We start from the raw sequence: 11,343 nt of genomic DNA on the forward strand, positions 1-11,343 counted from the left end.
TCCTGATATTATTTAATCACTATATTATAATTTTGAAAATAACTTATTCTCCAATTGAACGATCCCTTAATAAAATGATATATAGTAATATAAATATTTATAATTTACTTTAGATTTGTTTTCTTTCTATGCACATCAAATAACAATACGGAACGGAAGTAGTAGTAAATATTTTGCAGAAATGACAGAAACCAAACATTTGCAGAAAAGGCATTGAAAAGACATTTTCCTGTCAATTTAAAAGTTATTAGCCAATATAATAAATAGAATTTTGAGCGGTTAAAGTTAACCACTTGTTCTTCAGCTCCTAACTCTCCAAATAATTTACCTCAGCTCCCAATCGATCTGAATCTTTTGGTTTCTCCGTTTTCCGGCTACTTTTCTTTCGGAGCTTCTGCATTTTCCGGTAATAATTCCGCTTGCGAATTCGCCATTTCTCTCTTTTACTCCTCAAAATGTGTTTGTACAGATATGTGTACGTTTTTGTGTACAGAAATACGAATAATTAATATGAACACACACACACTGAATTCAGTTTGATAATTTTATTTCTCTCATCAAATCATCTTAAATATGAACTAAAGCGGAAATTGTTGTGGAGATTCAGCTTTCATCATTTTTTAATTCTAAAATTTTACAAAAAAAAAAAAGAAAAAAACTAAATCATGTATCAGTTCAAAATTCTAATTTTGCCAGGTGTAATGTCAGATATTTTCTGTTGTATATATATATATATATATATATATATATATATATATAGAGAGAGAGAGAGAGAGAGAGAGAGAGTTTCTTCAATCATATGAGTATGTATATATTGGTTTATAAGTTTTTTTTTACCTGTGAAAATTTGCCTATTTTTTTTTCTTCCTTATGACGGTAGTGTCATGGCCGGCTTACGCAACTATCCATTAGCACAAGTACGAGGTAACTCACTCCACCAAATGCTTAGGCAGATAGGAATAAAATACCTAGAATTTTTACATGTGAAAAATTGCTTATTTATTATGTGTGCATATAAACCATGTAATGAATGATCTACTTGACTTGTTTCTAGATTATTGATTAGCTTTTATTATGATTATGATTGATAGGTTTGTGATGAGCTAAGTTATAGGTATTTTCACTTTGTTAATTCTGTGGGAAATGAGTGTTGAAAGATGAAGAGGAAGCTTGGGAAGTATGAGCTTGGTAGAACTATTGGGGAAGGGACTTTTGCCAAAGTTAAGTTTGCACAAAACACCCAGACTGGGGAGAATGTTGCTGTTAAAATCTTGGCGAAAAGCACCATTCTTAAGCATAGAATGGTTGAGCAGGTACTTCCTTTCGTTTAAACTCTCGAATTTCTGCTTCATCTATCGTGCAAACTTTGTTTTTTGTTTTGATAAATGGTGCTGTTCATATATCCTGCATTTAAAGGTTTGGAGCTTCATAAGTTAGAAAAGTTATTTCAAATTGGAAAGTGATTATTCTTAAAACAAAGTTTGAGTTCACAAATCTCTTATGTCGAATTCATTAGTAGTGGCGGAGCCAGAAATTCCTCTGAGGGATTCAAAAAGAAAATACTAAAATGTCACACCTAGGATTTGAACGAATGACCTAAAGCAATTCTTGAGACCCATGCACTAAAATAGAATGTTCCCTTTTCAAGGGGATTCAACCGTTCATATGTAACCAAAAAGATTGTTTTGGCCTTATTCACGCAGTATAATTCCCTGGCGAAGGGAATTCAATTAAACCCCCTTGGCACAAGCTAGCTCTGCCCCTGTTCAGTAGGCTTTTCTGATCTGATGTGAAGCAAGAGTAACCATGACATTTTCTATGGTAATCTCTTGTCAAAATTGAACCTCTGTGAATGTGTTTGGTATCTGAGTTGAATCTCATTAATGAATATCAATATGTTCATCTATTGTTGAGTAACAATACAAACCTCAGTAAGCTGATCTGCTGATGGTTGACAACAGTTTAGCTGTGTAAAATAATTAAAGCTTCAATCATATTGGATTTTGAATATAAAAATGAGTTTTCTGTTAGGAGAGCATATTCTGGAGTCTGTGTGTGATTATTGTTACTGTCCTTGTTCTTCTTCATCTCTTGCATTTTTGGCTGGTTAATTTGTTGATTTCTTTGAGATGGTTTCCAGATCAAAAGAGAGATATCTATAATGAAGATTGTTAGACATCCTTGCATAGTTCGGCTTCACGAGGTAAAAAGAAAAAAGAACAAATTTATGCATATTACGAGTACTACTATGTCCAACTAAGTGTGGTTGTTTCTTCACTTTTTGCTGTTGCTGATGTTTATTGATTTTGTGTATTTCCTTATAGGTTTTAGCTAGCCAGACAAAAATATATATCATTCAGGAGTTTGTCACTGGAGGAGAGCTTTTTGATAAAATTGTAAGATTCCTTCAGAATTTTCAATAAGGTTATTACATCATTAAATCAATAACTCTTGTAGACTTGCTGTTAGATTTTCCTTGTATGTGATAATACCTTGATAGCTTTCTATTTGATAATGACTGGAAACGTATCTGTAATGAGAATAGAGGCACGACTGAGGCATTATTGCTACTGTGCGTGCCTATGACAAGCTTCTATGAATTGATACTCTTCATTTATTAGGAGAAGTTGTAGTTTTGGGCCATGATACTTTAATGGAGATTCTGGAAGTAGATAATGGAGTGGTCAGCTGATATCTTTGGTGCATCCTATTCAATATTCACAAAGCATTAGACTGGTGGAGTAATCTGTATAATGAGAAACATGACTGAGATATCTCTCTTTTTTATCTGGAAAATAGAGGCATGACTGATATATCAGAAAGAAAAAAAAGAACTTCTGTATTCGGATAAATAGTAGTATGGGCCACGTTTGTTACGAGGAGAGCTTGGAGTTAGGTTGCTTTGCACTGAAAGTAGTTGAAAGTGTGCTGAATTTCCTTCTAGTAAGTAAAAAATTCCATCTAGTCAAGCTGTTCCACTAGCTAGATCTTAGCAATCTTATTTTGAGCATGAGATTACGATTGGTAATGCTTGATTTGTTAGTGACAATTTAGCTTCAATTCAGTTATTCTCAGACAGTGAGGTACGGCATCCAGCAGGATTCTTTCATTATGCCTGAATAGTTAGTATGAAATGCACGGTCCAGCCTCGTTCTGATTTCTGAACTTTGTCCACAAGGATGGATAGGAAACCAACTACATTTATTCTTCATCAAATATATAAATTGTTGGGTTAATTAGGTATAAATTGGTTCATTGCCAGTAGTCCAGTTTCCATTTAGGCACTTCCATCTTTACTAATTTACTTAAGCTCATGGAACTTTGACCTTTGTGGTTTATTTTGTCCTTACTCCCTAAATGAATTTTCAAGGTGTGATTTTCAAGATCTAGTGATCCATCTGCCTCTTCAATAATATTGTTGCTCAATTTATAGGTTCATCAAGGTAGAATATCTGAGGATGAAGCGAGGCGGTACTTTCAACAACTCATAGATGCAGTTGCTCATTGTCACAGTAAGGGTGTTTACCACCGAGATCTGAAGGTTGGCAATTGCTGATTGGGAAATATGTTGTGAGAATTATCTATCCTAAGCATTTAACTGTTATTGTTCCTTGTTCTCCAGCCTGAAAATTTGCTTCTTGATTGCCAAGGGAACTTAAAAGTTTCTGACTTTGGGCTTAGTGCATTGCCTCAACAAGTAAGAAGCATCTCATTTTAGTTGCATTAGATGGTATAACTATTTTTGTTTCTTTCCTTTGCCCTGTAACCTGTTAATTAGAGCTTCTAAAAGGGCATTAACTCCAATCTCTAACAGGGAGTCGAGCTCCTCCATACCACTTGTGGGACTCCAAATTATGTTGCACCTGAGGTATGATCCATATGTTGTTTGAATCATTCAGTGACTTCTTAACAGTTATTATCAGTGTTTGCCTCCTGTTTTATACATGCAATCCCTCACTCTTCATTTAATTGGCCTGCTATCCTCAAGAACCCTTTTTTCATCTTATACCTTAAATTGTGAACTAAAAGGAAAATGATGTACTTTTATGTTGCTGGTCCTGGTTTAGTAATTAGTTTTTTTATAAGAAATCTTCTTTTCTTTTTTGTAGTAAATGCATTCATATCATTTTCTAAGCCATTAAGATATAACTTTTACCAGCTATGATTATTGTTTGGTTTTGCCTCTTCAAGATAAAGTCATATGGGCGATGAGGAGTGCGCCTTCATGTTGTGGTGCCTGCACTGGGTGCTGCCTAAGCGAGGCGAAGTGCTCTGATGGTATTGCACCTAGCTTCAGGGCTTAGTCGCCAAAGCGAGGCTCTGACAACACTATGCTAAAGTTTATAAGTGATGACTTTTATTGTGAAAAAAAAGAAAGCTGAGTTTGTTAGTTTTAGTGCTTGACAGTTCCACATTCTTTTTGGTCTTTTACTAAAGGGTTGTGAGTCTATTACCCCTTACCACTTAGGATTCCTCCCTAACATACTTCTTCCCTGCAATCATTATCACACTTAATTCTTCCTAAATGCTGCAGTGATAAGATACTTGAGGAATAAAAAGAAGGTTTATTATTTGAGAGCCGGCTTTGAAGAATTTCTGGACTTGGCAAGAATTGGTTCTTTGCAATGTGAGAAGTTCCAAAACCATGCTACAACTCAGCTCTGGAACCATGTTTTGCCTTGTCGAATATGAGCTCCTAATATCTTCTAAGAAAATGAAGTTCCTAAAAATGCTACCTCTGATCTTTCAGCTTGATTGACTAGAAAATTAGGCCCTCTCAGCTGTGGTCCCATTCCCTTATATATCTTCAGCGAAGTCCACAATAATAAGTACCATCCTTATTTGTTTTATCTGCAAGGAGCTTGAATCAGAAAGAAGCTAATCTGAGGGTTTGTTTTCTTCATTTTAATTCATTGCCAACCCTTTCACCTAGCATGATCAATTGGCTTTTTGATTAGTCATCAAACAAGAGAAAACAGAATGTATTTCCCTTTCATGAGCCCTGTAGTAATGTACCTTCAAATTATTGCAGTTGGAGTCAATACCCTTTCTTTGGGTAACATCATAACCTTGTGCGAATTGTGTAATATATCTCAATTTTCTTAAGATGTTTTTCTATATTAGAATGAGCTTGACCGCTTTCTGTTGTAGTTAGCTTATTACGCTTAGTTAATCCTTCAGGTGTTAAGTAACCGAGGTTATGATGGTGCCGCTGCTGATGTGTGGTCATGCGGTGTCGTTCTTTATGTTCTGATGGCAGGATATCTTCCATTTGATGAGGCAGACCTTCATACCTTGTATACAAAGGTTAGATGCAGTAATCACACATTTGTAATGTGTTAAATAGAATCTGTAAATGATTTTCTTTTGCTTATTATTCAGTTACAAGTGCTAATGATTTGTTATGGGTCATATGAGGGACAATGTTGGTTCTTTTCTATGATAGCAATATGATAACGTGTTTGTCTAAGAGACCAGCCCCATCTCATATGTATTGTATTCATTTCTATATGGGATTGAGGTGTAGTTAATTGATTGATATACTTTATTCAGTTTTCTGACCATTAAACACCACCTGCTAAGACAGCTTGAAGTTTGAAGGTAAGCTCTATTTCACTTGGCATCTACCGCCTGCTCTCATCAAGACACTTATGTATGTTGGCATTAAGAAGGGCCACTTGATCACTCTGTCTACTTTTAAAGTATACGACTTTCCGCTTGGGAATTATACAATCACCGAACCTTCTTTTGTTCCAACAGTGTGATGAAGATATAGATCCGAGAAAGAAACTTTCATTTCCAGTCTCTTATTTATATGTTTTATTTTTGTTGAATTTTAGATTATCTAAAAGGAAAATCTAAAAAGAAAAATAATAGATTATCTCTTTTTCTAACTGATAAAAGGTTCCATATTTCTAAATTTATCTTCATCTGCATGAGTTGCCTCCCTTTTTTTGTTATGTTGGTGGTGTCTGAGCCACCTCGCACGTACCTCGACTATTCCACCCGGTACTTGCTACCTCTCACTAGCAAGACATCGGGCAACTCTGCCCACCAAGGTTTGGGTAAATAGAAAGAAATCACCTAGTGTTTTTTGTCGGGCTAGGATTTGAACCCGAGACCTCATGGACAGAAATCAGCTTCCTTGTGTTTCTTTTTCTTTAATATTTGTTTCTTTCTTTGTTTGTTACTGTTTTTAGATTAATTGGAGTTTTATAAGTGACCTGACATTTCTTGTACACGGCTTACTATATGTTGAAGTTATTGTTTGTTCTTGCATGCAGCTTACTATTTGTTAAAGTTATTATTAGCTCTCCACAAATGTTTTATTGCTTTTAATACTGAAACAGATCAATGCTGCTGAATTTTCCTGTCCATTTTGGTTTTCTCCTGGTGCAACATCATTGATTCGAAAAATTATTGATCCAAATCCTCGAACAGTAAGTGCAGCGATATTTTTAACTCTGATATTATGGTGTCGCATTGTCTGTTTGTCACTTAATTTTTCAATCCATTATAACCAAATGACATTAAACTTGAACTAGAAGAGATCTGAAGATAGTAGGCTACCTAGAATGAGATTTCCCATCTGAATATAGAATATTCACAAGTGAAGTATCAGAATGAAAATTTTAAAAATATATAGGAGACCTCAATCAAGTATGAAATCTGAACAACACATGTGCTCTTTGGACAGGCTTTGTGTTTGATCTGGTCAGGCAAAGGAGTATGTGCTCATACTTTTTGGACAGAGTTAAAACATTTGGTAGATATTGTCCCAAAAAAAAAAAGATAGATGCTGGGAACCAAATTAATAGTTGGAAGATATTAATTTGAAAAAAAAAAAAAGAATAGTCGGAAGATCCATTCTTGTGTCTACCATGATCCATGATTGAGTTGTATCACTTATGTAACTTGGTCCTGCTAAAGATTTCCACCGTGATAATCAATGTGAAAAAACTCGACCCAAAATTGTCAATCTGACCTCTTCTGCGGGATAAATTAGATACTTGCTTTGAGAGCGACTGATAGATCTTAGAAGAGTTGACCTATTAACAAAAAATTCTCATGTCTCAAGAATGTTATTCAATCTTCAGATAATATTCAAAAATCTTTTTAATCGAATGTTCTGTCACTGAAAAGTCTAGTCAATCAAACACAATTCTCAATCGTAGATGCCAAAAGTGAAGCTACTATTAGTTCCCCTATCATGCTAATTTGTGGTGGTTGGCCTTCTCTGCTGCTTCTTCTCTTTTCCTTTTTCCTTTTTTCAGTTCCACCTAAAGCTTAGTGTATTCACCTACCAAAGAAATACCTAGTGCTTTAAATGATACTCACTTTATGCCCACTACATCTGCAATTAAAAAAACTGCACCGAAAACTTCCTTACCTGAAGTATGTCTCCATGGCTTAGTTCAAGTGGCAAAGGTTGAGGGACTTGTGACTTAGGTCACAAGTTCGAACCCTGCGCCATGTAAACTAAGCTTGGTATTTAAGTGGAGAAGGATGGAGGAGCGGGCCCATTATCCCTGAGTTTCAAAGACTGCGGTTGGTCCCAAGGGTTGGCCCGAGATGGATTCCTCAGTCATTTTTAAAAAAACAAACCCTTCTTACCTGAAGTGAAGCAGAATGATTTTTGTATTTATAATTTTATCAAGAATAAAAGGTTTCTAGTTATTGGACATGGTTTATGAAACAGCTAGGATGGCTTTGGTGAATAAGAATGAGAAGCCGCGATGAAAGAACTCCGCAGACTTGCAAGGCGTTGTTCTACAGTAATATATAAGAATTAAATACAATATTCTTAACTTCATCTAGATTTTTCAGTGGTTATGGCATGTCCCAAAATATTTGACACTAATACATTTTTATAACTTTTACAATATTCAGGAATCCGAATTCACTGAACTTTTCAAAATTGTTATACTATGACCAGGGGAGGATTTAGGGGGGCGGAAGGGGCCCGAACCCCCTTCGCCTGAAAATAACACTGTACATATAAGGCAAAATCCGGTTGTACCTCTATATATTATAATTTGAATCCCCTTGACACATCCCAAAAGCATAGCTCAATAGTCAAGGAGGTTCAAAATCTTTGTTAGGTCGCTCGTTCAATTCCCACTAGCCATAATCTCTTTGAATTTTTTAACCTTTTTCTTTTTTGAACCCCCTGCCTCTGCCACTGACTATGACTTGATGTGAAGTTTTCTCCGTCAAACTAACTTTTTGAACCCTTTTATATTTTCTTCTAAAATCAGAATATAATAACTAAGTTAAACTAACATCTTAAGATCTTTTTCCAATCGAATGTTATCAATGAAAGTATGAAACTAGGACAAAAATGTGATATTCCATCATGTAGGATTTTCCCTTCAAAATCCATAACCATATAGAATATTGTGACACATTGCTCCTTTGAGAGGTAAAGCTCTATTTCATTAGAACTGAAAACATGAATTTGTTGAGTTTGGTTGCTCAACATGGATAAACCCCTTCCAAATCTCTCAGATTGGTTGTAGAGATCCTTTTAAGGTCATTTTAAATGTGAGAAGTGCATTATGTTTGGCTTCTACTCATTCGCTGCTTTTGTTCAGTATAGAAAAAATGTTCCTTTCTCATCTTCAACGTTAATGTGAGAAAGTTCAGCCTAACTGGTACAGAATCAAGAGTCCTTTTGGTGTTTTCGTAGTGATTTATGTTAATCAGAGCCATGTACATGCAGCGGATCAAGATTGAAGGGATAAGACGAGACCCTTGGTTCCGGAAAAACTACATGCCTGTTAGAGCTAAAGCAGATGAAGTAGTGAATCTTGATGATGTTCGTGCTGTCTTCGATGACATTGAGGTAGAATCCTTGAACACTTGTGCTTCTTAGCTAACTAGTATATCTGGACGATAAGGAGATGATCAACTTTAAGATAAATTGTATATTCTGGATATAGATCAACTCAGCATTTGGCCTCATACTGGATTATTCTCATCCATTTTAGGTTTTGATATACTCTATTTTCCATTGTGCAGGATGCATTTGTAAGTGAAAAATCTGAAAATAGTGACAGTGGCCCCTTTGTAATGAATGCATTTGAGATGATAACACTATCTCAGGGATTGAATCTATCAGCCTTGTTTGACAGGCGTCAGGTACAATGATTAATTTAGTTCATGGATAAAAAATAAACCAAATCAAAGTTCGTAAGATTTTATTTCATTTCCACTTCTTCTGTTCCTTCTCTTTCTTTCTCTGCACTCTTCCTTTAAGCTTTTCATTTCTTGGATAAGGAAGGAATCTGTGGAGATTTAAGTTGTATCTTCCTTTAATTTTTTAGTTAGTGTGTTCTTTTAAAAGAAGCTAGAAGCTAATTTCTCTCCCTCTATTTTTTGGTATCTTTTTTTTTCTCCCTTTTCTTGTAGTCGGATCCAAGTCTACATAACGCCAACCTTTTCAAATCCAATTTTGGATCAAATACGTCCTTTTTTTTTGGTTATGGAACAAATAGCTTATAATTATAGGGAGTGAGCTGGCTAAGGTTTTTACAAACTTATAAATGCTGACATATATACTACATCATCTTTTTGTTAAAAAAGGTTCATAACTTCCTTGTTATAACTAGCGCAATTGACTTCTATTTCTTGCAGGATTACGTCAAGCGTCAAACTCGATTTGTTTCCCGCCAACCTGCTAAAGTCATCATTGCAACGATTGAAGCAGCCGCGGAGTCGTTGGGTCTTAAGGTCCACACACGCAATTACAAGGTAAATTTCTATTTTCTATATAATTCAGCGACAAGTGATTCTTTTATTCAAGCTATTGAATCAGTATGAAGCAATGTTGCAATTGAATATCCAGTTCTCCATCTGATTAACTATGATTGTCAGCGATCTTACACCTTCTCGGACTATCTTATCAGCAATAATTCCTTTCCTTCTATACAGTCCCGATTCCTGTGCAACCAACATCAAAGAAAATGGGAATTCATCTTTTTCATTTTTTTCCTGTTCTTTATCAGGAGGAAAATCATAATTGTGTCACATAAGATTTATTTGCATTCTGCTTAACTTGACGGAATGATCGTTGACAAAGTATCTGCCTTTACATCTGCCTTTGCGGTCAGGGTTGCTTAAGATGGAAACTACTTGGAACCCGCAGAAGATCTATGCAATTTTATTGTGATGGTGAATGTATTACAATATATGTCAAAGTTGCATTGTGAAAACCATATAGAGTACATCTTTTTCCTGTCATGGCTATGGCTCGTCTCTGTGTGCCCAGTGTACCAGCTTCTTTCACCCGTTCTTTAAAATATTGAAATTTCTCCATGGTAGTGTATTCATATTATGCTATGCTTAGAGAAAAAGTGCATTCATGTTATGTTATATTTTAGTATCATGATACTCGTAGGTAGACATTGCCATTGGTTGAGGAATTTTAAGGCGTTTGTGGTTCTAATATCATGTTTTTAAACCACAAAACATAGCCTTGAGTGAGTTTCCTTTTATTGATCGGGAATTTATTTGTTCAACCACTATGCTTATTGCAGACAAGAATTGAGGGGGTAACAGCAAATAAGGCTGGCCAATTTGCTGTTGTGATGGAGGTAAGTTTCAAGTTACAAGATTGCTGTTTCTTATTTTCATTTGACGACTTTTTCTTTTATTTTTTGTAAAGGTTTTCCAAGTAGTCCCCTCCCTTTTCATGGTTGATGTTAGAAAAGCTGCTGGGGACACTCTTGAATATCACAAGGTCTGCTTCTACATTCAACTTTTGCTAATTAGTTTTTCACTATAGCTTGCATTACAATTCTTATATTTAGCTTCTTTAAGGAACTCCATGAAGCTTGGAACTGCTTAAAGGGCCCTTATTACTGTGCTTTTGCAGTTCTATAAAACCTTCTGCACGAAAATTGACGACATCATTTGGAAATCACAGGATGGCATGTCAAAAGCTGCTCTGCTTAGAACAATGACTCGCTGAACCGGGATTTCTGGAAATGAAGTGAATCAGTAAGCATTCTGATGTGTAATGAAGATGTTGGAATTTTGCTATCTGCCTTGTCTTGCAAGCTACATTCATCATCGGGTTGGTAAAGTATCTGCATGGTTTTATGTGGTGAATTCCCCTACCTTATCCTCTGTAGTGTACCCTCTCTAAATCTTTGTAATTGCTTGTCTTACTGTTAAATCTCGGTCTTATTGCATAGAAATAAGCGTGAACTTCCTAGATATCTTACAGTAAGATAGCAACTACATATCTTTAGTGCTGTGCAATCTGTAAATCACGGGCTAGAAAGCAATGGTGTTGACAACTAATTATATGCTGTTAGTAAAAAGAGTAGCATTCATATA

At 35.5% G+C, this 11,343-nt stretch overlaps 1 protein-coding gene across 5 annotated transcripts; it reads left to right on the plus strand.

Annotated features, from left to right (window-relative positions):
• Window positions 1-265: 265 nt before the first annotated feature.
• LOC104101483 (CBL-interacting serine/threonine-protein kinase 24) lies at window positions 266-11,343 on the plus strand. Of its 5 annotated transcripts, none has more exons than XM_009608934.3 (15): window positions 266-406; window positions 1,092-1,313; window positions 2,141-2,203; window positions 2,325-2,396; window positions 3,434-3,541; window positions 3,623-3,697; window positions 3,815-3,868; window positions 5,182-5,307; window positions 6,351-6,440; window positions 8,723-8,845; window positions 9,022-9,141; window positions 9,637-9,753; window positions 10,539-10,595; window positions 10,667-10,741; window positions 10,877-11,343. In XM_009608934.3, exons 2-15 carry the CDS (start codon window positions 1,158-1,160, stop codon window positions 10,970-10,972), a joined length of 1,332 nt encoding a protein of 443 aa, XP_009607229.1. In that variant the 5' UTR covers window positions 266-406; window positions 1,092-1,157; the 3' UTR covers window positions 10,973-11,343. The 5 variants fall into 5 exon arrangements, with proteins under 5 accessions (XP_009607229.1, XP_009607232.1, XP_009607231.1 ...); XM_009608937.3 differs by having other exon boundaries at window positions 268-406; window positions 10,928-11,343; XM_009608936.3 differs by having other exon boundaries at window positions 269-406; window positions 1,115-1,313.

The sequence above is a fragment of the Nicotiana tomentosiformis genome, chromosome 6, assembly GCF_000390325.3.
Source record: "Nicotiana tomentosiformis chromosome 6, ASM39032v3, whole genome shotgun sequence".
Classification (NCBI taxonomy): domain Eukaryota; kingdom Viridiplantae; phylum Streptophyta; class Magnoliopsida; order Solanales; family Solanaceae; genus Nicotiana; species Nicotiana tomentosiformis.